The sequence below is a fragment of the Verruconis gallopava genome (assembly GCF_000836295.1).
Source record: "Verruconis gallopava strain CBS 43764 unplaced genomic scaffold supercont1.1, whole genome shotgun sequence".
NCBI lineage: Eukaryota > Fungi > Ascomycota > Dothideomycetes > Venturiales > Sympoventuriaceae > Verruconis > Verruconis gallopava.
This window is the reverse complement of record NW_015622137.1, coordinates 1099572-1124592: the sequence shown is the minus strand read 5'-3', so window position 1 is coordinate 1124592 and position 25021 is coordinate 1099572. Positions and strand designations below refer to the sequence as shown.

At 50.8% G+C, this 25021-nt stretch overlaps 10 protein-coding genes across 10 annotated transcripts; 5 read left to right on the top strand and 5 right to left on the bottom strand.

Annotated features, from left to right (window-relative positions):
• The first annotated feature begins 109 nt into the window (after nt 1–109).
• PV09_00422 (uncharacterized protein) lies at nt 110–4087 on the top strand. The gene is made up of 5 exons (XM_016353161.1): nt 110–643; nt 915–2263; nt 2324–2913; nt 2970–3069; nt 3125–4087. The coding sequence occupies exons 1-5, from the start codon at nt 624–626 to the stop codon at nt 3535–3537; spliced, it is 2472 nt and encodes an 823-aa protein (XP_016219418.1). The 5' UTR covers nt 110–623; the 3' UTR covers nt 3538–4087.
• A 164-nt stretch (nt 4088–4251) lies between these two features.
• Nucleotides 4252–7248, top strand: PV09_00421 (uncharacterized protein). Its single transcript, XM_016353160.1, has 5 exons — nt 4252–4570; nt 4644–5341; nt 5454–5697; nt 5761–5931; nt 6010–7248. The coding sequence occupies exons 1-5, from the start codon at nt 4470–4472 to the stop codon at nt 6671–6673; spliced, it is 1878 nt and encodes a 625-aa protein (XP_016219417.1). The 5' UTR covers nt 4252–4469; the 3' UTR covers nt 6674–7248.
• Nucleotides 6701–9892, bottom strand: PV09_00420 (uncharacterized protein). The gene is made up of 2 exons (XM_016353159.1): nt 9287–9892; nt 6701–9230 (listed from the first exon to the last, which is right to left on the bottom strand). Exons 1-2 carry the CDS (start codon nt 9466–9468, stop codon nt 7289–7291), a joined length of 2124 nt encoding a protein of 707 aa, XP_016219416.1. The 5' UTR covers nt 9469–9892; the 3' UTR covers nt 6701–7288.
• Nucleotides 9893–10084: 192 nt separating this feature from the next.
• Nucleotides 10085–11443, top strand: PV09_00419 (uncharacterized protein). The gene is made up of 2 exons (XM_016353158.1): nt 10085–10979; nt 11038–11443. Exons 1-2 carry the CDS (start codon nt 10573–10575, stop codon nt 11150–11152), a joined length of 522 nt encoding a protein of 173 aa, XP_016219415.1. The 5' UTR covers nt 10085–10572; the 3' UTR covers nt 11153–11443.
• A 374-nt stretch (nt 11444–11817) lies between these two features.
• Nucleotides 11818–13166, top strand: PV09_00418 (uncharacterized protein). Its single transcript, XM_016353157.1, has 2 exons — nt 11818–12556; nt 12613–13166. The coding sequence occupies exons 1-2, from the start codon at nt 12149–12151 to the stop codon at nt 12880–12882; spliced, it is 678 nt and encodes a 225-aa protein (XP_016219414.1). The 5' UTR covers nt 11818–12148; the 3' UTR covers nt 12883–13166.
• On the bottom strand, nt 12885–14956 carry PV09_00417 (uncharacterized protein). Its single transcript, XM_016353156.1, has one exon. The coding sequence runs from the start codon at nt 14897–14899 to the stop codon at nt 13151–13153; it is 1749 nt and encodes a 582-aa protein (XP_016219413.1). The 5' UTR covers nt 14900–14956; the 3' UTR covers nt 12885–13150.
• An 838-nt stretch (nt 14957–15794) lies between these two features.
• Nucleotides 15795–17042, bottom strand: PV09_00416 (uncharacterized protein). Its single transcript, XM_016353155.1, has 3 exons — nt 16863–17042; nt 16681–16803; nt 15795–16449 (listed from the first exon to the last, which is right to left on the bottom strand). The coding sequence occupies exons 1-3, from the start codon at nt 17013–17015 to the stop codon at nt 16078–16080; spliced, it is 648 nt and encodes a 215-aa protein (XP_016219412.1). The 5' UTR covers nt 17016–17042; the 3' UTR covers nt 15795–16077.
• Nucleotides 17043–17607: 565 nt separating this feature from the next.
• PV09_00415 (uncharacterized protein) lies at nt 17608–19601 on the bottom strand. The gene has a single exon (XM_016353154.1). The coding sequence runs from the start codon at nt 19350–19352 to the stop codon at nt 17658–17660; it is 1695 nt and encodes a 564-aa protein (XP_016219411.1). The 5' UTR covers nt 19353–19601; the 3' UTR covers nt 17608–17657.
• Nucleotides 19602–20011: 410 nt separating this feature from the next.
• On the top strand, nt 20012–21990 carry PV09_00414 (uncharacterized protein; the record flags this gene model as incomplete). Its single annotated transcript, XM_016353153.1, has 1 exon — nt 20012–21990. One exon carries the CDS (start codon nt 20012–20014, stop codon nt 21887–21889), a length of 1878 nt encoding a protein of 625 aa, XP_016219410.1. The 3' UTR covers nt 21890–21990.
• A 918-nt stretch (nt 21991–22908) lies between these two features.
• PV09_00413 (uncharacterized protein) lies at nt 22909–24958 on the bottom strand. Its single transcript, XM_016353152.1, has 2 exons — nt 23406–24958; nt 22909–23356 (listed from the first exon to the last, which is right to left on the bottom strand). Exons 1-2 carry the CDS (start codon nt 24865–24867, stop codon nt 23058–23060), a joined length of 1761 nt encoding a protein of 586 aa, XP_016219409.1. The 5' UTR covers nt 24868–24958; the 3' UTR covers nt 22909–23057.
• Between the last annotated feature and the right edge of the window lie 63 nt (nt 24959–25021).

Here is a 25021-nt window from a genome sequence, read left to right as displayed (position 1 = left end):
TTGCGCTTCTCCGGGGCCCTGTCGCCCGCCGGTGTCACTGTTCGTGCTGCTGGGCCTGCTGTGGGCGACCAGTAGTAACCAGCACCGACAAATGCACGTCCTCTCCCTCCCAGAGATCCCACGACCACATCCTCTTTTCGACGCCGACAAACCCAGTCGCTCCGCCTAAACGTTGTCTCCACGCCGGTGACAGCCTCCAACCCTCGCGTCGCTTTCTTCTCCCTCCTCTCCTTCGCCCCCTCTCCCCTTCTCTTCGCGACCTTCCATCAGTCGGAAGCGTAGCCTTGACCTTGCGCGCTTCTCTTCGCGCCTCTGTCACGAGCTTTCTCACCCTGCACTGCCTGCCGTGCCCGTCTGAGCCTCGCGAACTCAACGACGGCTTCTTCGCCAAGTCCACGACCACCGCCCAGATCTCCATGCTCGCCATAGTCTTGTGCATATAGGCCGTTTCATCCGTACGCGCTGTGCACCGACCGTGCTCCTCGCCGGCACGTTAGTCAACCACGGCCGAAAGTCCCCCTCTCTCTTCTAACTCTGCCTCTTGCACTGCACCAACACGCCTCGACGACCGAGAGGCACTACGTGAGCCCCAGATCTGAGCTCTCTCGTAGACGACAGACATCATGTCGTCCTCAGGCGGACAGTAAGTTCTGATCACACCTCCCCTTGTGTGCCCAATCCCTCCCAGAACCTGGAAGCGCCAAGAACCTGCACGGGGTTCGCGAGCAACGTGAGAGCAGCGTCGACGCCAGCAGAAATCCCCGCCCGTTGAGGCCCCCAATGGCCTCCGCTCACGCCGTGAGCCCGAGGCCGAGATGCAGAACCAGTTGGCTGCGCCGCGCACCGGACTGTGAAGCTCCCTTCTCAGTTCCCGGCGCCGTATCACGATCAGCCGCATGCTGACACCGCCATAGGCTGTACACGCCTGGCCAGTTCATGAATCCAGGCCCCGCGCCACGTCCTCCAACCGACCGACCACGACTGAATCTCACACCCCAGGTGTCCTCCTTGCCTGCCAGCGTCTCCTCTTTGAGCCTCCAAACGCCTACCTCCGCCAGTGCTTCACAGACAAGCCTGCTCCTTCCGCGAAGCCAAACAGAGCGATTGGGCGGGGGATCCTTCGCGGTTCTCAAGCAAGGATGGGCAAAGGTCAAGGAAGAAGGCGGCATTCTGCGTGGCCTTGTGTGGAACGATCGCTTCCTAATACTGCGCGAATACACGCTGGATTTCATGAAGAACAATGAGAGCGGCAAGGTCACCAGCACCATTTACCTGAAGGATGTCACCAACATCACCCGTTCGGAGGTTCATCCATACTCGTTCGAGATCACACGTACTGCGAACCCGAGCAACGGACAGTCCCCTCCACGAGACGGCCCAACCAAGGTCACCATCTGCAAGGTCACCACCGACGACGAGGTCTACTCGTGGATTGATTCCATCTACACTCGATGCCCAAGCATGGGTGGTGTGAGCAATCCCACCAACTTCACGCACCGCGTTCACGTCGGCTTTGATCCCGTCAGTGGTGCCTTCGTAGGTTTGCCGCCAGAATGGGAGCGCCTGTTGGCTTCGTCCGCCATCTCGAAAGACGACTACCAGCGCAATCCAGAAGCCGTCGTCGAAGTTCTGAACTTCTACACCGAGAAGCTTATGAAACGAGCAGAAGATCCCCAGCAGTATCCCAGCCTCACGCCTACACCGCCCGTGGAATCTCAGATGAACAAGCAGTTAGGCTATAGTGGCGTGGGCAGCTCAATCGCGCCACCCCGTCCTCAGCCACCCAACAACTTCCAGCGGTCAGATTCCTTCCCTCAGCAACGAAGCAACAACTATTCTCCCGCCAATGAAAAATCCAGACGTGACGAGGAAGAGCAGCGAGCTGCGGACGAACAGCGACGGCGCATGGAAGACGAGAAAAGGCGGCGACAAGAGCAAGAGAGAAGGGAGGCCGAGCGTCGTGAGCGCGAAGAGCAGGCTGCATACAACGCTTCTTTGCCCAAGTCTCGGCCGCCTTTGGCGCAGCAGGAGATTGGCGGCTATGGGGGAGACGAGAGAAAGCCATCAGTGTCGCAGCCAGATCGCTACAATCCATCTCGTCCAGCCCCGAGCACACCTACCAGCGCTTCCCGAGATCCCCGCCAACAGGGCCCCTCGATGCGCCAGCCGCAGCAACCACTCCAAGCGTCGCGCCCGGCGCCGCCCAAGCCGAACGGTACTTCGTCCTATTCTTCACAGTCTAAACAACAGGCTGCCTCCAATGGTACAGGGCAACAGTCCCCAACTAGCAAACAATCTTTAGACACTAACGATGACCCTCTAGCTCGCGCTCAACCAAGTGCCTCATCGCAGACCCGAATCCCTGCAGCCGCAGCCCCGAAACCACTCAATGTGCCCACAAAGAACCAAGAAGTTAAGAAAGCAGAGGCTGCGCTTACTCGCAAGGAAGAGGGAGGCGGTCGCAAGGAGGTACGCATGTCGAGCATGAGCGAGGCGGAGGTTATGGCCAAGTTACGAGAGGTCGTTTCCAAAGAGCGACCGCTCGACTCGTATAACAAGCAGAAAAAGATTGGCCAGGGAGCGTCTGGATCTGTCTACGTTGCTCGTATCCGCGAAAATGCTACTTCGCCCATGGCTCGTAAGATTCTGCGTGAACAAGGGCCCAAGGCTCAGGTCGCTATCAAGCAGATGGACTTGAGAAACCAGCCACGCAAGGAGCTGATCGTCAACGAGATCATCGTTATGAAGGAGAGCAGACACGAGAATATTGTTAACTTCCTAGACGCATTCTTGCAGGAGGAATCATCTGAGCTCTGGGTCGTGATGGAATTCATGGAGGGTGGTGCTCTGACAGACATCATTGACAACAATCCCAACATCACAGAGGACCAAATCGCGACTGTCTGCCTTGAGGTGAGTGTAAGGAAGAATTCAAGTCGACTCCACGATGCTGACAGAAGCCCTTTTAGACTTGCAAGGGTCTCTCGCATCTGCATGCCCAGAACATCATTCACCGCGATATCAAGAGCGATAATGTTCTGCTCGATGCTCGAGGAAACGTTAAGATCAGTGAGCGGTTCCTCAACCTGTCTTTGTCGGTAGACATGCTAACCTTTTCTCTCAGCTGACTTCGGTTTTTGCGCAAAGCTTACTGAACAGCGTAATAAGCGTGCGACCATGGTCGGTACGCCGTATTGGATGGCTCCCGAAGTCGTTAAGCAAAAGGAGTATGGCAGTAAGGTCGATATCTGGTCCCTCGGTATCATGGCGATTGAGATGATTGAATCCGAACCTCCATATCTCAACGAGGAGCCACTCAAGGCGCTCTATCTTATCGCTACCCACGGTACGCCTCGTTTGAAGAAGCCGGAGAAGCTGTCTAGGGAGCTCAAGGCTTTCTTAAGCGTCTGTTTATGCGTAGACGTGAAGTCGCGAGCTACGGCCGACGAGCTCATCTCTCACGACTTCTTAAAGAATGGCTGTTCTCGTGAGAGTCTCGCGCGCTTGCTTGCTTTCCGCAACAAGGGTGGTCACTAAAAGATGGTGGGACGCGACAGACCGTCCTCATCAAATCAACGTGCTTGTCATGCTCGGCAACGACGAATCTTCGGACATTCCACAAAACAGCGCAACAACCCAGTGTATGAACCCACGTTGCGTGTGCTTCCGCAGCTACTACAGCATATCATGAGACACGGGCCCGGGAGGACATGGACTACATAATGTCTGATCTTTCTGCGCTTGAAACACATTTGGAGGGCAAGATAGACCACTACGATTCTCTTCTTCGTTCAACTGCCACATACCCCCTTTGTATTTTTCTCCCCCACCCCCCCAAAAAAAAATATCAGTGGGCAGGCACATATCACATTTGTTGGACTACTTCCATATGCCGTTGCGTATTTGAGATGGAGGTGTAGCGAAATGGACAATCGTTGATACTTCAGGCGTTCGAGCGGGTTAGGTGACAGGCTGATGATAGAAGCCATTGAGCGTGCAATGTGTGTGTGTGTGTGTGTGGTCTAGTTACCAAATGGGACTTCAAAATGACTTGATACGAATCATAAAAAAAACGACCTTTGAAAAATTACGTCTCCTACAGGCCGTAGCAATCCTTTCTCGAAGGGCTTAATCCGCTCAAATTATCTCGCGATAAGATCAGATCGGATGATCATTGATAGTCCATGTGGCTGCTTTGCATGTCTCCTATTTGCCAGGGTGCAAGGGCTACAGGAACTCGAGTGACGTCCCCAAGACATTAGTCCACGTTTCGCGACTTTATACGCGACATCCATCCTTTCCATTACTCGATTCTGCCTATCCTTTCATCCCCACAAAGCCTCTGGCCTTTGCGCGGGGCTTTCGGCGATCCACCATTCTTAATTTTAATCTATTCGCACCAGATCTTGGGCTCAGCGCAAGCAGGTGCCCGCTTCCATCTTGACCTCGTATCACCGCGTAGAACGGCCATGTCTCGCGTCAGCTTTGTGAAGCAGAGTCTGGACTTTCCACCATGGTGCTTGGAGTTCGACCGGAGGGGCTATTGTTACGTTGGCGGGGGTGGCGGCTCGTAAGGATTCCCCTCTCTTGCAATACTGTTTTGAGCGAGCGAGTTTCTTACCACGTTGGATATGTTTGTCCAGAGGCCAGCGCGAACTGAAGAACAAGATCGCCGTGTTCGACACCGCGAACCGATCCGAGCTCAGAAAGGTGGCCGAGGTGGAGCTCGAGGACGACAGCTGCTCCAGCCTGGCCGTTACAGAGACCGGCCCGCTCGAAGCATACCTCTACGGCGCCCTCAATGAACCGAAAGAGCAAAAGGCCAAGGGCAACAATCGCCATCTGCGCAGTTACCACGTGAAGCTCCCATCGAGGGCTCAAACTAAGGAGAAGACGGAGGCGATCGACGGTTCGATCGAAGAGGTGAACAAGGTCCGGCTGTTCTCTGAATCCTACATCAAGTCGGAGGGCTTCCAGCGGAGGACGTGTTTGAGCCGGAAACTGCGACCGCATGCACCCAACTCGGGATCTAGCAAGAGATTGTTGGCGATATGCTCGAGCTTGTCGCCCGAGTCGGAGCTGCTGGTCGTTCAAGGATCTAAGGCGTCGCCCACGGCCAAGGACGTCGTGCAGCGGATCACGCCCACGGGCAATGCGGAGCTCAACGACGTCGATCTGGTGGAGGGCGACGAGCCGGGCAATTACAAGCTAGTGGGCGCTACGCAGCACGAGGTGTTTATATCCGTCTTGCAACTGGATCCGGAGTCCATGAGGCCGAAGGCGCCCTTGTCGCAGGATTACATTTGGACGGCCCCAATCCCCGACACGTTTGAGAACAAAGGTTCGTACGCTTGTTGCTGGAGAATTGTGCTTGCAGCCGTTTGAGTCAAAAGGAAGAAGAAGCCAAGAAGAAAAGAAAGACGCGTAGACTAACCCCCTCTCTTTCAATATAGGCAGAGCGAAATACAAGAGCGTCAAGTTCTTGTCCAACGACACGGTGATTCTGTTGGCGAACATCGCTGGCGGCTCGGAACTTCAGCTTCTGCGTTTGTTCGATGCGGGGCAGGCCGAACTAATTTTAAGGAAGAAGCTGCCCAAGTCCGTCGGCTCGGCCGTGAACATGGACGTCGCCTTTTTGAATGAAGGTCCGGCGGGAGAACGCCAGGCCGTGATTGGTGTTGCTGCTCAAAAATCAAGGTGTGTCCCTTTCGTTCCCACACTCGGCTTGTCGTCGTACGCGCGTGCTGATCAGAGGCTCAGCGTCTTAGTTTTCACAATGGACTTGGCTGGCCCACAGAAAGCGTTCCGCCCGTCTTTCAAGTTTTACCAGGAGTTCACCGTGAGCGACGCGCCTATGCGGGCTGCCCGCTTTGCGCCGTTCTTACCGCCAAAGGTGGAAGCGTCCAAGGAGCCGCCACGTCAATATCTGAGGTAGGCACTCGGAAATGTGCAATCGAACTTGACGGATGTGCCCGTCGGTTCTATCGGTCCAGTGCTGACGTATGACAGGCTTGGATCTATTTCCCTTCTTTCGGACATTACTATTGACTTCTTACCACTCGAAACGGTGGACGGCAAACCGGGTTCGCGGTACATCTTGCAGAAAACAAGCGGAAGCACGATCGGCGGCCTGCCAATCAACTGGGTCGTCATTGGCTTTCTTATCATCATACAGGTGCTCCTCGCCCAGTCGTACTACTCTCAGAAATACAGTGGTGGCTCCAGCCCGCAACTGTTGCCGCAATCGTGGTCCGATGCTATCGCTGCCTACAGAGAGCGAGTGCAGATCATGGGATCGCCTCTTGCGCGGCAAGTCGACAGGGTCACGCACACACATGCTGGCGAGAGGATATTAAGCATGCTTCAAGCGCATCACGAGGAGAGCGGTCATCTTCCGGACGGAGCTAAGAAGGCCATCGTTCTGTCAGCACCCGAAGAGGGCGCGGGACTGAGCACGGAGATACACGAAAGTGAAGCGGACGTGCTGAAAAGCAATGCGGATGCGAAAAAGTGGGAAGAGCTCAGCAAGACGCAACAACAGCGTTGGACGGAGAAGCTGAAAAAGGCTGGCGCCTGGAGCGCGGACTACGGCGAGACCATCTTCAAGGGCGTATTCTTCAGTGAGCTTGCGGGGGCAGTGGGAAGAGCTGCGGCAGACGCAATGGCTGGCTAACAAAAGAGAGAGGAGAATAAACAGGTCCAAAAAAACAAAAAGGTGGCCAAGCACATGAATAGCCGTGTATTATACCTCTTACACCTTGTAAAAACAATATGTGTTAACGACCCCAGCAACTTTCGCGCACGGCGGAATCAAGTGTTTGGATGTGCCGTGCTCAAGTTCCAGTATCCACCACGCTGAGAACGCGAACAGCCCGCGATGTTCGCTTTCACGGTGCGAGTTTAAGCCGGCTCGACGAAGTGAGTGGCCCAAGACATCCGGCCCGCTCGAACGGAGATTCGCAGAGGTTTCCTTGGCAAGAAAGAGCACGGAGCTCGCAAGGACGAAGTCCTCAGCGGGTCAAGTTTTTGTGGGCTGAAAATGCGCCCGCCTGACTCATTGTCGAACTCGCTCCAGAGAAGAATCAAGGGCCTCATCAGGTGTAAGGAATCCAATGTTTCTGCATGCCATTCGTCATTCCCACCGCTATCGTGCGAAGCAAGAAAGATTTGGTCGGGGAAAAGGGTAGGATTTTGTAACACGACTGATGGAAAGATTTAAAACGCCGCTCGCTATGCATCAAAACCGACAGTCCAACAGGTTTCCGCCATTCCGTTTTTTCCCTTTTTCTTAATAATTGAAGCTCTCACAGTGCAGATAGATTCCTTGCGCTCCCGTGCCTTTGTGCACCGCCCGCTCGTCGCTCAACTTGACGGTTGAACTCCTGACCGAGCGGACAAGCCCGGCCGGTCCACAGACAACCACAGCACTCTCGCCACGTGCTTGCTCCAGAGACTTTCGGATGATGTTGCGAGGGTTGGGCCGACCGGCGAGGACGGCGATGGAAGGATGCAGAAACGTTCTTTTGGAGGTCGACGTCGATGACGCGCGGGAGTCCTCGCTTTTGCTTGGGCCGCAGCAGCAACAGACCCTGGGAGACTTGACTGCCTCCCCCTCATCCTCGATGGTGGACGTGCAACAACACACGCCACCTCCACAAGCGCGAGCATTCGAGTCTTGCCGATCAAGCTCGTGAATGGACACGTTGTCCTTCTTTTCGTCTGCGGACGACTCGCTGGCTTGGTCCACCTCCTCCACTCTCCCTCGCGCCACAGGCTTCGCACCAGATCCAGCAGATACGCCGAGCGCAGACAGCAGGGACTTCTGCTCTTCCGTGAAAGATTCGTCGCACGTGCAGTAGATGGATATTTCGACATCGGTGTCAAGGCCCTCGGTACGCAACCTCTCAACGGAGTCGACAACCTGGTCAAGTTGGGTTGCAAACCAGCTGAGTTGTTCGCGAGTTTTCACTACCCATACGAAACGAATATGTCGCGTAACCACGCCTCCAGGCTGAAGTAGAGTCCCTGGCGCATTTCTTTCCTGCCAGCCCAAGACGATATCGCGAAGTAAAGGCATTGTGAATGTGGCGCCGGTGCTTCCAGCAAAAAGAACCACACTGTCAAATTGTCGTAGCGGCCTGATACGTCCGTATGGACCCTCTAAGGCGACCGTCTTGAGCTGACTGGCATTGGCGCCGGGAAGACGTGCAGACTTCTCCGCATGCCGGAAGAGACGCCTTGTGCCTCCCTTTTCGGCTTTAATGATGAACTCGATCTTTCCATCCTGCGGTAGAGAAGCCATTGTGAATGGATGGCTCTGAAGTGGAAGAACGGAGTGGCATGAAACAAAAACATGTTGTCCTGGCTGCCATGAGATGGGCTTGTGCTTCAGGGTGATCTTTGTGTAGTTTCCACTCAGGGCAGTGAATTCGGCCTTGCCTGCCCAGAATTTGTTCATATCTCCAGCGCTTCGCTGCTGGGGATGAAAGTATGAGATGTTTGTGTACAACATAAGAACTGCTCTGGTAAGCCGATCGAAGAAAAAAAGCCCAACAGAGATCCAGAGGTAGACATGCGTCGTTGGGAATGGCTTCAGGTGCTGATATGTAAAACCGATGAAGCAAGAGAACGAAACGAGATGTTGAAGGACAAAAAACTCATAACTTAGTCGTCGGATCGGGGCGAAGGAACTAAAGACGATCCATGCGAGGAAGCACCAAGCAGCGAGGCCCCAATAGACCAGGTTGTTCGTCCGAATCTGTATGGTCACGTAGTCACCGTACGGCCACCAGTCGGTCAACCAGTACCCGAAATGAACGGTGGCGAAGAGGAATAGCGTTCGGGCGCACCACCTATGGAGCCAGTTAAGTCTCTCGTAGCTCATGCCGGTCAGAAAGCCAATGATGTTGTTCTTTCCCGACAGAAGGAACAGCAGTGGAATCTGCGCCAAACACACAAAGCCGATCCGGTACGCAACGTCCTCAAGGTCTGCTCGTGCTAGTGTGTTTGGGAATCCCACGAAGCAGAGTACTGTCAAGACTATGACGTTTGAGACCACGATGAAGGTCCTCCCAACTTGAGGCATAGGGATTGTTGTCTTCCATACTCGAATTGGATCCAGCGTAGCGCATGCAGCCTCTCGCATGATTGCGGTAGCTGTCGCATTTACACGTAATATGATGTTCTTAGGCTTCGCAGGCGTTGGCTTTGCTTGTCTTGCTGCGGCCAGTCTTTGCGACCGTTAGCATATGCCAGGACAACTTGGTGCTTGGAGGGTTTAACGAACCTTTGCCGGCATATCATGATATTGATGACATTCACAACTGTTGCAAGAGCAATTGCAACACCTAAAACCGCCCAGTATATTTTTGGGAAATCTTCCAAGGGAGGAATTCCGGCGCCCGAAGACATTGAGCCCATATCCATATTCATTCCCCCACTACTACTGCTGCCATGAACATGAGCCATCTCGACAAGTTTGCGCCCAGCGCAGCGATTTTGTGATGTGAGATAAGTTTGTGATTCTCAGACTCTTCTGGAGGCGAGAAGGGCCATTACAACCCCCCAGTGTGTTAAGTTGTACGACTGGATTTTTTTCAAGAGTCGGATCTGGTGGTATTCAACAGGCCAAAGACTTGGATTGCCGGCCGTCTCGGAATATACCCGCAAGGTCAAATGCGACTATCTTTCGGCTAGTGTAGCTCCCGCGCGGCGTAAGAGCACCCAGCCGCTAACGGATGATCGCTTTCTTCGAGGTCTTCGACGAGCAAATTAGCGCCAGAATCATACGGTACGGGTCAGCTAGTTGGAGCAAGTTCGCAACTATGTCTCACAAGACGTAAGATTTTGAAGCAATGCGGGCGTCAAGACCGTGCTCGAGCACATTTCATGGTTTTGTTTTATTTTATTTTTGTTGCTCTCACGATTTCTGGCGAGCACATTCATCTGACCATGGAGAGACGTGCATGGATCCAGACGCAGGTTGTGGGGACGAGGCAACCCTTGCTGCAGAAACTTGCTCAAACCCACTCTGCCTAGCAACGCAGCTCGCCAGCCAGCTACCTCAAGCACGCGCACTGATGAAGAAATCAGCAAGGCGCACACAACGGATGACCCAATGCCGAAGAGACTTTCTACCGTTCAGGATGGCGAACCGTTACCCTGTATTTGGATGTGGTCGCGCTTACAGTGATTTCGCGGAGACTCTCTCTACAAATATCATTCAACATAGTACTACCAACCGAGTTTGCCTCACAACAGTCGTATTTCCTGTGCGGAAGCCGGCAGCCAACGTCGATACTCACCGGCTCTAATATTGACGGACCTCAACACGAGTCTTCTCGCTCGAAATTGCGCGACTGCCTCGCCACTGCCGGTAGCCATCACCAATCTGCTCAAAAGTCCGTGGTGGCCCTTCCGGTGCCTTCAGCTCAACTGAGCAAGATTTGGCCACAAAACCGGCCATAACTGTCGCCAAAACATAGCACGAAGCACATCTCGATCTGCTCATCTTCACTCTCAGCGGAATTTCTTTTCTACGGGCGAAGTTTGGAGTCTCCATTCGCTGCAAAGATGGACGCCTCCGAAATGACTATGGCGTTCTTTAACAGCCAGAATACACCTTTGTACTCGGCAGGCTGGACGCCCAAGGGCACAGGAGGCTACGCTGGAACATGCATCTTCCTGATCATACTGGCTATCATCTATCGGTCACTATTCGCGCTCAAGCACATCCTCGAAGCACGATGGGCGGACCAAGCGTGGAACCGCCGATATATCGTTGTAGCCGACAAGCAGCCAGTGTCGGAGCAGATACAACGGGATCCAGACGCGAAGACCGCGATCCTGACCGCGAATGGAGTGGAAGAGACAGTGAAGGTGCTACACAAACCAACACGGGGGGTCCAGCCTTGGCGATTCAGCGTAGATCTGCCAAGAGCGGCGCTGGTCACGGTGATAGGAGGCATTGGCTACCTACTGTAAGTCCTCGCTACCTTGCGCTCATGCAGGAACGCGGTTGCTGACCCGGTGTTGCAGCATGTTGGCCGTTATGACGTTGAACGTAGGCTACTTTCTGTCAATACTCGCTGGGACCTTTGTGGGTGAGATCGCCGTGGGTAGATATAACCAGATCATGGAGGAGCACCACTGATGAAGGATATGACTGTTACGATTCAAATGCGAGAACAAAGTGGACAGCACGGTTGCTCGACATAACAGCCATCGTCGATGTCACCCGCTGTTATTAGCTAGACAGTTGTAGAATGAGACTGGTCCATGTTTAGTTTACTGTGAGCTATAGCTACGTGTGCACGAATCTATTGCACTCGTTCTTTGTTTGTTCAAGTGAAGCTCTGTACAGGTTATGTGAAGGAAAAGTGCCTGGTTAGCTGAGCAACTTGCGATTTCCTGGCTAGAACGGGACCGAAGCGGCCAGTGCATTAAAGAATTCCCCAAAATTGGGGCTTCGCTGAGGCTCTCTGCGCAGCGTAGTTTACCCTGCTCGACGGTCACAAACATTCTCATCGTCACAACGAGGTGCTCACGATCGGCACCCTGATGGAAGAAGGCGTTGAAAAGAGGGCGCTAGACGAACGCTAAGCTTCGCACCCTTGCAGCGTTCGGCGAGAAGAACGCACGCAAACTTGCTCACTTGCATGGCAACTCTCACCACCAGAGCATCAGCTCCGCACGCCACGGCAACAGACCACCGGCGACTAGGTCGCAAGCGTGGCGAATTCAAGCTTTGGCTGCGCCGGGATCTCGAGCAACCGTGTATTTTGGACACCGAAATGCTGCAATGCGACCGTCCGCCAAGGCACGCCGGCGCAGGGTCGAACGTGAGACTGGGTCATCGCGCGGCATATGGCGAGGGACGAGGTAAAAGCCCGAGAGCTTCAAAAGGCTGTAGATGCGCGACTCTTTTTGACCCATCCGTCCGCTTTCTTAAGATCTTTGTCTCAGCACTTGACAAAGGCAAGAAACGCCTCACTCCGTGCCTGTGACTGTGTCAAGCTTCATCCTCTCCTCCAATTCGCACCTTCTACAGTGATATACCCAAGCCTGCCCACGCAGATATTTCCTACCTGCATTTGCCTTGCAAAACACGCTCGAGAGCCATACAGATAGGCTTCGCAATCAATTCACGATGTTCTCACGCGCCCTGCTCCTCTCAATTCTCCCCATTGTCAGCGCACACTTCCACCTGGTATGGCCACCTTCTCGAGGCTTCGATGAAGACACCATTGTCAACTACCCATGCGGTGGATTCGACCAAGTCAACTCCACGCGGCAGGCACTTCCCCTAAATGGAGCCTTTCCCATACAGCTAAACATGGAGCATACTTCGGTGAAGGGCATGGTTGTCCTCGCCGTCGGCAACAACCCAACCGGTGACGACTTTACCACCGTCCTGAAACCGACTTTCGAGGAGGTCGGCCCCCAGAACTTCTGCATTGGCGACGTGATCATTCCCGCTAGTCTGAATCTGACGGAGGGTACGAACGCCACGATTCAGGTCTTGACGAATGGCGACCCCAACGGTGGTCTTTACCAGGTACGCGTGATTGCGATGGATCTCTCCAGCGTTGGCCCCATTCTAACATATGGCAGTGCGCCGACGTCACATTCACGTCAGCAACTTTGAGCCAGACGGACTATAACTCACATTGCTCTAACAGCACTGGCGTCTCCGCCAGCTTCGTGGGCGGAGCTGCGCCAAACGGCACGTCTTCGTCCTCTAGCAGTCAGTCTTCCAGTTCTGCGAGCGGCTCCGCATCAGGCACAGCAGCATCCAAGACCTCGTCAGGCAGCGGTACCAGGCAAACAGCCGGGGCTCTTCTGCTTGGAGCTGCAGGTGTCCTGGCCGTGGGTGCTCTGTGAGCGTTTCGCATGGGGCAAAGAACGTTTCCTTATATCGCGCCAAAAAAAATTACCGGATCGAGGGACCGGTGATTATCTGTGTATTTTAGCTACACATAGCGGAGTTGAAATGTGACTTGGAACAACAAGTTGAATATGTTCATGATCATCTACTCGACCTATCTTTGGAAGGCGAGCGACACAAGAATTTGAGTCTGTGTAAGCTCCACGGCTTGTCGTGCAAAAATGCAAAGGTAAAAATTATCTACAAATCTGAATCAGGCTTGACCTACGGCTTCTTCTTGTTCGTTTTACTTCCCGGTGACTTCTTACTCTTCAGATTACCACCATGGAGACCGTCCTCCTCGAGGCTCTGACGCAAACGCCTACTGAATGCGCTGCTCTTCTTCTTCATTGGCAGCGGCGTCTTCTTCGTTTCTACTCCTATTGCAGACTTGACATTTCTGGTTCTGGCAACAGGTGCTACAGACGTAACAGCAGGCTCTGAGGCTCTGGTGACCACTGCGAGCAGGCAGACCAAAACCGAGACCACATCAATGACGTGGATAGCCCACCAGATGTGCTGCACGCCCAGACTGCACATCTGAACCTCAATCTGCCACTTCCCTTGCTGCTGGTCCCACCATGCAGATACTAACGCAGCATTGCCGCCAAACTCGCCCATCATGCTCCTTACAGTGACTTCTCTCAGCCCTGGGACCGAGCTGTTGGAACGAGCCTTGACAGCTTGTTCGGACTCGTACCTGCTTGCGGTCCAACTCCCTTGCTCGCGATCCACATAGTGATAGACATCGCAGCCTTCATGGTCGTGCCCAGTGAGGATGATGCCGTCTCTTCCAAGCCCTGCCGCAGGTGCGTTGACGTCCGGATGCTTGCCGAAGATGCCTTGCAAGCTAGCGCCAAGACTGCTGTCCTTTGAGAGCATGTTTTGCTCCTGAACACCACCTCCTTGTTCCTGTGGAAAGTACGAAAAGAAGGGCTCGTCCACGCATACTCCAGATTCCTTGTGTAAGGGTATGTGGGTGAGCAAGATTGTCGAGGTGTAGTGAGTGCCAACGGGATCCGAGTGGTCAATGACAGAGTTGATGAACTTGTACGTCTCTTGCTGCAGCGTACCATCGTAAGCAGGTCCGTCGAGATTCATACTGTTCAGAACGACAAGCCTGAGATTTGGCGTGTTCTCGTGCTGTAAATCCAAGGTGCAATTATGAGCAGGCAGTTTGAGGCGAATGTCTCCGTTAACACGGCCAAATTGTCGTTCGAAACGCTCGATTCGTTCGCGGCCAATGTCTCCTGCATAACCAATGTCGTGGTTGCCAGCAACATTGATTATTCTACTCCTCCACCTAACGTCTGAACCCAAAACCTGAATTGCAGCACGGTCTTCTTTCCCTTTGGAGTAATCCTGCCATGTCTGGCGTGGAACCTTCTCAGCACCACGAAATACTCGATGCCAGAAACGTCCCGCGCGACGCTCAAACTCCCCATCATCGATCCACTGGCTGCCTAGCAGGTCTCCCAGGACAGTTACATGCGTAGGCTGCGTCGCCCAGTGTAACGTGCGGTAAATATGCGCTAGATAAAAATCGTTGCCGAGCAGGTCGAGGTGCTTTCTTGCAGACCGTACAATCCTAAGAGACCGCGCGCAGATGTCTTCTGCCAGATATCTCAGACTCTGCAGACTTTGTTCCCAGTTGTTATCCAAAATGTCACGCCGCAGACGCTGAAATCCCAGGAACTTCTTCACTACCTCTGCCGGTAACGAAGTGTCACCCTCAAGTTGTGGATCTCCCAGCGCCAGCAGACGGAATGGCGCGGCTTCCCTCCGGCTGTAATGCTCTCGCAGAGTCTCATCATCGAATGCACAATCGTCGAGCCATGTTTGCACACCTGCAGGCGGAGCCGGAAATGCACACCGATGCACGAAAGGGTATAGGTATAGGTACGCCGTGAGCGCGATGCTCAACGGCAGTAGAACGATCGCGAGGCGCTTGGTGACAGCATGCAAACTGGGCATGAAGACATGAGGCGAAAAAGTCTCGCTGGCAGCGCGTCCAAGATTAAGGAAATCGCGTGAAAAGTTGACAACGTTTCTTTTGGCTCGAGAGTAGGGGCACGGGATGACAGGGGACGCGATGCGCACGTGTTAGGCTGAGCGTGTCTCAGCCTGATCAACCGAACACGATTCTTTAAGCATGAACGTCACATCAAATTAAGCAAGAGCTGTATGTCGTGCCCTGGGATTCACCATACATCTAGTTTTGTTTCTCATCCCTCTCAAGGTTATCCCTCGTTGGGTCCACTTCCCGATCTTGATTTTATGAGTGTAAATGTGCTCCTGTCGCATTGCAAGTACATAATATAAACCTCATCGCCATTGCGCATGCAAAAAGACATCATGCGATGCTCAGCGCAGGAAAATCAATATGGACTTACCAAAATCGGGTGCATTCAATTGCCGGCATCGTAATCTCTCAACAGCTTGATGTGTCTAGCAACGAGAGTCCGCTGAAGAAGGTCGAGTACAGAACACAATTCGTAATGCCCCTGATGCTAAAAGTGCCAGTGTTTTAATATTTAGCATGAAAATACGATAGTAATAGAAATATAGATCGAACAAGTAGAATTTAGAGTATTTTATACTTGTTCCGTTCTTAAACAGTTCGATCTCATCGGTAGCAATGACCTGCTTGGTGCGAAGACGAGCGACCTATTTTCAGAAGTCGACTCAATTGAATTACAGTAGATTGTGGCAATAGGATTACAATATGAAATATGTGGTCGGGATGGGAGCATTTGTTGGACACCAAGCATAAATGCCACCGAGAACATAGAAGACATAGCATATATACGAGGAATTTGTCTTGGAAAGGAGCATGCACGGAAATAAATTCACTGAAAATTAAAGAGAATGGCAATCTCGAATTCTTCTTTCAATTCATCTTAAGCACCTCGCAGTCTCAAGAAGCGCTATACGTGGTATCAGCAGTGGCTCGGGGATTACGTCTACATGATGGGCTTGTATAAGCTGCCGACAGGTCTCTTATTGACCTTTAAATACCGCTTTTCAAGACATCTCTTCACAAGCGCCAAGCTCTCATACTGTCGTGTTATGACCAACATACGATCTACCCTTGCGTCGTCATGCTCCCTGGTCGTATAAACCTGACGAGATTTGTCTCGCTTGTATTCGTCTCACGAGCCTTTAAGTGCCATAATACCTAAAATGACTGCTTCCATGTCACGGACATTATCTATCTCGATGTTGATACCATTCGTCTGAGCGGAATCACTGGCTTCATTATCCGCCGCTTTCTTCGGCTTGTTCTTGCCGGCCTTAGACGGCAATGGCGCATCGAGTTTATACAACTTCCTGATCTGGGGAAGATCTGCTATATCCTTCAAATTCTCGTCGTTGAAGTCCACGTGCGTACCTTCTACAACAGCCTTGAGATGGGTCTCTGGATCAACAGGTTGAACACCTTGAGCTTGCTTTGCTACCACTTTGACAGCCAGTACGTGTTTAGTACTGTCCGTCACGCCAAACCGGCGGAAAGAATCTGCTATCTATATCAAATCAAGTCAGCAATTCTGCCTTGAGCCCTTAATATGAACTAAGAGGCTAAGAATTTCTGCCGCAGAAAAACCCGCACGTCGACATGAACGCAAGTGCAAGCTATGAGTGGGCAAGTGTTTTGCTCTTCGCTTCGCTGAAATTTGGCCGGCCAACGGGAGAGATGACGGTCCATGCGTATGCAAAGCGACATAGGAGTTAGGTAGAGATAGTTCATATCTTACATTATTGTTAGGGTTCAAGGAAAAAACGATTTCCGAGTGTACATTGCGACTCTTCAGACGGTTGTGTATCATGTCATTCACAGCGCGGAACACCGCTGCTAGGGCATGATTTACAGACAAAATCTGACAGCCTGTCAGCTGCGTGAACGAAACTGAAACTTCCAGGATGAGAGGAGGTTCACTTTTGTGGCATCAAGGAAGGCGTACTCAAATTCCGTGTTGCCGGCTACGAGCTGCTGCCGCAAATGCGCCGCATTCTTCACGTCTTTGAAGAGCAAGGCATATATCAGGAAGTCAGGAAGGTGTGGAAGCTGCAGGGCAGTTCCTGGCGACATTGGGAATGATGATGGAAGCCGTTGGAGCCGCAGTCGTGACTCGGAAAAATATTTCAGGTTACGGATTTGTGAGCACATCCTTACTGAATGAGTCCTAGCGCCTGGTACATCGACTGATACCACGAAGAAGGCCAAAATCTTATCAAAAAAAATTTGTTTGCTAAGCCATTATTTTGATACGTGGAAGTCCCTTCCTGAGCAAGTATTAAAGCACTGAGTTGTAGCTGCCGTCTTTCTGATTGATACTGGAATGATTTAGTTCTCGGGTCAGAGAAAGTCCAGCGATGAAGTCGATCACAGCGCATCTAAGTTGACAATCACATTTTGTGGTAATGACCCCAAATGATGTTGTATATAAAACCCCGGGTAAGATCTTTGGTGCTCAATCCTGCCGAGATTTAAAGGAATGGTCTCTACGCATCGGCACATCTCTGCAAGTTTACGCATTTCGAGAATGTTAGGAAATGACAGGGCTTGCACAAGGTATGAAGCGGCGTGAGATGTCCTTTGGTTTGACGTCCTCAGCGCCTGTAAATTGTACTTTCTTGAGCGCATAAAAAAAGGAAAGTATTTAGACTTATTAAGATACGTTTTCTGAGAAGGAGAAAGGGGTATCTACTAGACCCAAGTATTCCAGATCTATTATGAAAACTTTTCCTCACTCCAGGCCACCCAATTTCGCACAATCTCATCCACTTTTCGAACCCCCTGGACCGTAGCGTCGATTTCAAACCATTCCTTATGCTCGGCACCGCATCTACATTGCTTATTTACTCTTTGACCAAGCATCTCAAGGTGCAGGTGAATAAGACGTTCCACCTTGGCCACATTAGGAACCTTTCGATGTTCTCCCTTACCATTCAAACTGTACGGATAGCTTCTAAGTAGTGAAATTTCATACTCGCATTGCCTCTTCCACTGATTCAGTCTCCAGTGAACATTTGCGGCACGTCCAATCTTAAGGAAAACTTTTCGCTTTTCCGCGTTAGACTGCTGTGCATTGACCGAGGTCTGGAAGAACCGTTGCTGAAGAATAGTTTCTTGCCTTTTCAGGCCATGATCAAGCCTTTGTGCTGACATGATGGATGTCACTGCGGATGTCTCGTCGTCGGTTTGCTCGACGTCTGTTTGCCAGAATATGTAGATATAGCCTGGGGAGTCTGTTCGACTTGGCGGTTCACTCATGGTAGTGAGTAACTTCGCGTAGGTCAGACGCATTGCATCTGTTGCATTGGGCGGCAACGGTGGTGGCCAATCTCCATGGAGACGTTGCAACTGTTGTGCATCAGGCGAGGATTTTGATCTAGACTTCAGTGGCCGGTGACCCGGAACACCAAAAAGAGAGTCTGATTTAGGATTCCCGCGATGCTGATACTCCTTTCTCAGAGCTTGCATTGGGTCTGAATCTCTGTAGGCCCTCACTTTTTCTCGAGCTGGTGATTGCACTTTTGAGCGATCAATGTCCTGACGTTCTTCGCGAACTATTCTTCGCATCTCCCCGCCGTCTGTTATCCCTATGGCAGAGTCTTTTTTTAGGTGAGCTTTAACCTCTTTCCTGCGAATATCTACTGGTATTCTCGATTGCTGGACAATCTCACTCCTCGGGCCAATTGTTGCTGGCATCTCAACATTCGAACGCCCACGCCGATCTACCCTCTCGCGATTTATTTTGACAGGTCGTGAACCAGAATGCCGCTCGCGGTTCATTTGAGACGTCTTGTCGCTTGGAATTGAATTGGTAATACCCAGACAGCAAGCAAATAAACTAAGGATGCCAGTCGATGAAGTTTGTCGCGAAGATCCGGATTGTTTTCGTTTCGAACGTGTGATGTCTCCATTAAGAGGGTTCTTACGCTTGTAATGTGCATTCGGGTTTTTTTCCTGGTTGGAACACCTCGATGGCCTGGAAAAAGGTTGGGATTGATCTTTCACAACTGCAGCCGGTTCTGGAATCCGAGTTTTATGGGCAGTAGGCGACGGCTTCTTGATCGATAGAGTCGACTGTTCATTCACATCATCCAGCCCCAAACTCCTGAATGCTTCTTCAAGACTATGTCGGCCTTTTATTGACACCACGCTACCCTCATCGTATTGATGGAAAGCATTCGCTTGATCCTTATGTTGCCAGCAGAAGAATATTGCAGGATCCTCGACGCTCTCGGTGATCACAACTATACCATCAAATCTGGACGAGTTCTTCGGCGAAACTAAAGCTCTACGACATGCCCGACCTTTCTCTGTGATACCATGGCAGGTCGTAAGCGCATTCTTCGAATCTTTTCTTCTCAAGCCAGCGAAGTATGACTCTGGTGTTCGGCGATTGAAAGGCGATGACATAGCGATATACACGCCGCAAGCATTAAGAGAAAGTAGGATGAACAAAAGAGCAAAGAGTCGACTAAAATAATTGCAGTAGCAAGGAGTGTTGAATCTAGTGATCCACTGATACGATCACAGTCAGGGTAGCTGAGCAGGCAGCAATGCACACCATTCGCTATGAAACAGCTATATATGGGCTGTCTACATGTGCTGTGCCTCTTTACATATCCTCTTTTCTTGAGTCTATGCCGTACGGAGGTATCTTTGGCTGCAGTCCTGCGCATTCAAAGATATTCAGCGGCGAAAACGCCATGCGTGGGTGGCTGGGCGAGGCTGAGCGCATTAACTGACAACCCACCTTGATCATATACGACTACTTACCTTATGTGATTTGTTCCACTTGGCGTGTGAGCTTCCCCTGACAGCATGGATTCATGCATTATTAGAGACAAGAGATTGGTAAATTCTAAATTGAGATTCGACAATAAAATGCCTCCCCTTGGGAAGCGAGTCGTGAAATGTGAAACTTTGTCTATGACCTCGTCTCCGCAAGACCTGCTCAAGCAAACAGCTTGATTCAAGCGTTGACGTCTTACTTGCTCCTTAGCAGCGAAGTTTGATGTCGCATGCTCTATCAATTAATACTTAGCTTGTTACTTCAGATTCAGCTACGAACTATGTCGCCGCCATTGTGCGAGACATGCGCAGGCTACGAGCTTGACAAGCTTTTCAGTTCCGGATACAACCAGCATGCACTGAGCTGGGATATCTATCGCCTCCGACAGAGTTGCGGGTTCTGTCGTTTACTCGGCTGGATTCTTTCCAGAACAGATTTTGAAGAGGGAACTTGCGATATCATTGAAGGCGAAACCAGAGCGCTTGAAGGTGGTCAAAGAGCCCTTTTCTTTCGCCTCGAATCCAGTACGTCAAGCACAAAATTTGTGAAGTGTCCCTATATTGTTCTCCCTCTGGCAAGCGGTTTTTCGTCACTAAGTGTTGGCTTCACTCATATGGCACGTACTGTAGACAGCCAAATGTTTGATGCCAGTCTTGCAAAGGATTGGTTAGAGCAATGCGATCATAATCATGGTATTGAATGTGGAATGGGCTCAAGGATACCGCAATCGACGTCTGAAATACGTTTAATCGACATTGAATCCCAGTGTATAGTACGGGCGCCAGCGACCTGTCGATACGTGGCTCTCAGTTATGTGTGGGGAGAAAATGTCGAACAGCCGACGCTCACCCAAAATAACGAGCGATTTCTACACACTTGGGGTAGCTTGGAGACACTACACATACCACAGACCATCAAAGACACAATGAAGGTCTGTAAGCTATTGGGTTTGAGATATCTCTGGGTCGACAGTCTGTGCATTGTGCAAGATTTGGAAGCAGACGTACGAAGACAGATTGCTCACATGGACATCATATTCCGCAGAGCGTACTTAACGATCATCATTGCCACAGGAAGTGACTGCAAAGCAGCAATCCCTTCCGTATCTCAGCCGCGTGCTGCTATTCAGTTTGTGGCTGACATTAATGGTCTTAGAGTGGGCACAGTGCTCCTTCGCGTTCGAGATGAAATCTTGAAATCAAAGTGGAGTACAAGAGCTTGGACTTTGCAAGAGTACTCCTTATCCTTTCGAAGCTTAATTTTCACACCGAAGGGCGTTGTATTCTCATGCTCTGAAGGAGTGAGAAGGGAAGACATGTCTGGATATTGGAGCAAGAGTCTACCAAGGAAAGATAGATACATGTTTCCTATCGTTCTTGATTTCTTTGTGGCAAATCGGGTGGATTTGGATATTTTACGACAAGTGTATGCCCCACTGGTGACAAACTTCACAAGGCGGCATATCACTTACCCGAAAGACAATCTGAATGCTTTCCAAGGTATTCTTGCTGCTCTTACCCCTGCTCTCAAACGTTTTGCTTGGGGGCTTCCGGCTGAAATCCCCGAACATATGCAGTATGCGCTTTGTTGGTCGCGAGCTGATGCGGCAGAGCGAGTAAAAGAATTTCCAAGTTGGTCTTGGGCGGGATGGAAGACGTCTGAGAATGGGAAGATTCTTTTAAATGGAGCACAATTCCTTGATAGCCAACGAGCAGATTCAATCAGGCGAATCGGAGACGTGGCGCGACCGTTCAAAACGGAGGTGGCAAGTATTGTCTACAAAGGCGAAGCTTCGGCCCGGGTGAAGTTCTCTGGCCGTAGTAATAGGATGTTGCACATCAAAACTTGGGTTGCCCGCATCAATATTTCCACCCATGAAGACTTTGAGGAATGGCTGCAAGAGAATGATCCTGATGACGAGTTCCTACCAACCATTTACGAGTATCTTGCGACCCCGAGGGTTCGTGATGCGAAAGACTGGTTTCGACAGGCAGGGTTATTTATCCTGTTGGCAGATGCGAGCGAGTTTCTCATTGCGTTGCCCGTGAGGCAAAGTGAAGATCCAGACGTTTACTTCAGGACTGGAAACCCGACATTCATGCGACCTGTGTTATGGGGAGCATACAAGCCAAAGAGCATGGAGATCCTGCTTTCTTGAACAGCAATATGAAATAATAGGGAGCGCTGGGTGACTGTTAGCAGTCAATGGGCCATTTGAGATTTGTATTTGTATACAAACTGCTAAACGGGCTCTACTCTGGTAATTACTTACAATAAACATATCGATCAGCTACGAAAAGGTTTCGAATGTTTTCCATCTCTTCCATAGTCTCTCAGTTCTTACTTTCAAGATTACTTGATTCTTGGAGATGAAACATGGCACTCTCCCACACTCTCAAGAATGAAAATTGCTCTAGATCGCAGCGTCTTACCGGCAGAACCCCCTAGTTCCGCCACGAATGGTCCATGAAACACAATTACGGCATTTAGTAGTAATTGGAGTCAAAGAGGTCAATGGTTAATCCGATGCCAAACACAGGAACGGCACCAAGCAAATCGTCAATAATTCGAATATGCAATTCCAGTCACAAACAAAGCGGTAGTGTGGGCTGCTCGGAGTACAGCGAACTTTCTGTTTGCAAGGAGCTGAAATTTCAAACCGTACGACAAAAAAGCGAGAAGATGATTGCATTTTGAGGTTTAGGCCGATCACTACAGTCATGGTCGTGTACGGTGCTCTAGTTGGCCTTCTCTTAAACGGTTTACCTCCCCTGGGTATATACTATACCATATCTATCACTCTCTATTAAGATGCCTACGAACTCATCTTTGCTCGCAATACAGTTTAGACTGCGTTGTGTCAAACCCGGCTGATTTCCGCCTAAGTCCTTCGAGTCTTCACAGGAACGGCTGCACAGTTATTGCAAAGCCCGCGTATCCTGCAAATTTCTTGTCATGTGCCACGGTCAGTGTTATCACTGGATCCTTTGATGAAATAGGAAATGCTTAGACAGCCTATTGCGCGATCTAAGATGCATGGAGAAAGCAGCATGATAGACCCCTCAGTAGTATTCATGGCGTTGCAAAGATTTTAGCTAGCCACTTATTTTGGATTTGTAATTTACCGTCATTCGATGCAGAGATATCTAAAATATTCAGATGTTGAAATTTGTTAGTCCGAGATTTCGTGGAGCACGAACGACAGCCGAGGAAATAAGATATTGGCCATTAGGACAAATTCTTCACTTTCATTCCTTCTAACATATTCCACAAACGCCTGCCATGGCATAACCCTTGAATGGAACGTTTGTTATGCCTCAGATATATTACAGACCGCAGATTTCGCACCTCTTATGTTTCTTGAAGTCACCTTGGTAGTGATCTACATGATCTTGGCCGTCTAGACGCTCACCTTGATGTGGTATTTTACCCATCCAACTGATCGTCTCGCCCTGAGCGTTCACCGTGTCAAATAATGTACCCTTCTCCTTCAATTCTTGAGTTATTTCATCCACATTAACATTCAGATAGTCCCGAAGGAATTTGCCAACTTCTGTGTTTTCATGATTGCCACGTAGTGCGGCCGCTACTTTCGGTGAAGATGTGTAGATGTTGACATCGGCAGCTATTGTTTCTTAGCACGGGTCTCTTGAATGAGATTTGTAGATACGTACCAGAATGGCCATGAGTGCTCCAACCAGTTTGTGCTCGTCGACTGACCATGTCGGCGAAAGTGTAGGGTGCTGTTTCTGGATGATCTACAATCAACGCGATCTCTTCATCCGTTGCATCATGAATCCCAAGCTGTTCCGAAACAGCGTTCTTGACCCAGGACGTGACTTCTTTGGGCTCAGTCTGCAGCTTCCGGAAATAATTTTGAGACAATCGCTCTGCTGATGCAGATACATTTGCAAGCACGCCAGGAAACCACAGATACTCTGGATATGTTGAATGAAGCTGGCGAGCCGTTGCTAATCCACCTGTTTCGTGGTCCGAAGTAGATACCATTAACCCCTCTGTAGTATCATGCTCGAGGAAGTCTATGACGCTGGCAAATGCCTTGTCGTAAGCCAGAACTTCATGAACTTGGGCGGCAGGATCGTTGGCATGACCAGCATGGTCGATGCGACTACCTTCAATCATTAGGAAAAAGCCCTTTTCGCTGTCTTTGGTCGCTGCACTGAGGGCTTCCATGGCTGTTCGCGCCATCTCATCAAGAGAAGGATAGATGTCGTGTTCGTTGCGACGATCGATCTCATAGGGAATATCGGTCTCCGCGAACAGGCCAAGCATAGGAAATTTAAGAGCCTTGCCCAATTTCAAGTTGTCGAAGTCCTTCCTGTCTTTGGCGTAGTTAAAACCATTCTTCTTGGCCAGCGCAATTATGTCCTTATCATCTGCTCTGCATGAACCAGCCGTAGTGTTTGGCAGAAAGTGACACCGTCCACCACCTAGCATGAGATCCACGACCCTCCCCAAAGGATAATCACCGACAAGCTGCTCAGCAATTCTATCTTCCTCAGAACGCATGTTGACGTGGGCTGCAAAGCATGCCGGAGTTGCGTCGGTGATTCTTGTAGTCACAACCAACCCAGTCATATAGCCGGCTTTCTTAGCTGCCTCAAGAACAGTTCCACATGGAGAATGATCATCTAGGACACTGATCGCTCCGTTATAGCTCTTGATACCGCACGAAAATGCTGTCGCGCCTGCTGCAGAGTCCGTGACAAGACTGCTTGTACTTCTAGTCCTGCTTTGACCAATCAAGTACTTATCAATGGTAAGCTGCTCGCCCCACGGCAGTGCATACTGGAATTGATTATAACTCCTAGTCAATGACAAGCTTGTAGGACCCATGCCATCTGAAACCATGAATATGAGATTTCTCTTCCCGCTTGGTGTTGGTCTGTTGTCGTCTTCCGTTTGTTGCTTTTGGAGGATCACTGCGACGATAATGAGTGCTGCAGTTGCTAGTGTAGCCCAAGTGAAGAGCCCAATCTCTCGCCAGGTCCGCCATCTGCTAGTAGATGTGCGGTTGATGTGTTGTCCTGTCAATAGGGCATCCTCCTCTTCGGCGCGTAGTGATTCACTGGGGCTTTCGCTACGATGGAGCAGAGGCGGGTCGCTGACAGCCATGTTGTCCTTGCTAAGAGTGAGCTGAGCTGATGAGAACGTATCAGTATTTATAAGTCATGCTGAGGCTCGTCAGGTGGACGAATGTCTTACACACGTCGCCGCAGTAGATGTTAGCGGCGACGATTGCAGGCGTACACACTAAGCGAACACGGAT

Coding starts and splice junctions, on each gene's coding strand:
- PV09_00419 (XM_016353158.1), top strand. CDS start 10,573: ATGGACGCCTCCGAAATGACTATGGCGTTCTTTAACAGCCAGAATACA. Junction 10,980..11,037: donor GGAGGCATTGGCTACCTACT/GTAAGTCCTCGC, acceptor CCGGTGTTGCAG/CATGTTGGCCGTTATGACGT.
- PV09_00418 (XM_016353157.1), top strand. CDS start 12,149: ATGTTCTCACGCGCCCTGCTCCTCTCAATTCTCCCCATTGTCAGCGCA. Junction 12,557..12,612: donor CCAACGGTGGTCTTTACCAG/GTACGCGTGATT, acceptor AACATATGGCAG/TGCGCCGACGTCACATTCAC.
- PV09_00422 (XM_016353161.1), top strand. CDS start 624: ATGTCGTCCTCAGGCGGACA. Junction 2,264..2,323: donor ACAACAGGCTGCCTCCAATG/GTACAGGGCAAC, acceptor ATGACCCTCTAG/CTCGCGCTCAACCAAGTGCC. Junction 3,070..3,124: donor TCGAGGAAACGTTAAGATCA/GTGAGCGGTTCC, acceptor CTTTTCTCTCAG/CTGACTTCGGTTTTTGCGCA.
- PV09_00415 (XM_016353154.1), bottom strand. CDS start 19,352: ATGTCATCGCCTTTCAATCGCCGAACACCAGAGTCATACTTCGCTGGC.
- PV09_00420 (XM_016353159.1), bottom strand. CDS start 9,468: ATGGCTCATGTTCATGGCAGCAGTAGTAGTGGGGGAATGAATATGGAT. Junction 9,231..9,286: donor ATCATGATATGCCGGCAAAG/GTTCGTTAAACC, acceptor ACGGTCGCAAAG/ACTGGCCGCAGCAAGACAAG.
- PV09_00417 (XM_016353156.1), bottom strand. CDS start 14,899: ATGCCCAGTTTGCATGCTGTCACCAAGCGCCTCGCGATCGTTCTACTG.
- PV09_00413 (XM_016353152.1), bottom strand. CDS start 24,867: ATGGCTGTCAGCGACCCGCCTCTGCTCCATCGTAGCGAAAGCCCCAGT. Junction 23,357..23,405: donor GAGCACTCATGGCCATTCTG/GTACGTATCTAC, acceptor AAGAAACAATAG/CTGCCGATGTCAACATCTAC.
- PV09_00416 (XM_016353155.1), bottom strand. CDS start 17,015: ATGTCGCCAGGAACTGCCCTGCAGCTTCCACACCTTCCTGACTTCCTG. Junction 16,804..16,862: donor CCTTCCTTGATGCCACAAAA/GTGAACCTCCTC, acceptor ACAGGCTGTCAG/ATTTTGTCTGTAAATCATGC. Junction 16,450..16,680: donor CCTTGAACCCTAACAATAAT/GTAAGATATGAA, acceptor GATTTGATATAG/ATAGCAGATTCTTTCCGCCG.
- PV09_00421 (XM_016353160.1), top strand. CDS start 4,470: ATGTCTCGCGTCAGCTTTGTGAAGCAGAGTCTGGACTTTCCACCATGG. Junction 4,571..4,643: donor GTTGGCGGGGGTGGCGGCTC/GTAAGGATTCCC, acceptor ATGTTTGTCCAG/AGGCCAGCGCGAACTGAAGA. Junction 5,342..5,453: donor CGACACGTTTGAGAACAAAG/GTTCGTACGCTT, acceptor CTTTCAATATAG/GCAGAGCGAAATACAAGAGC.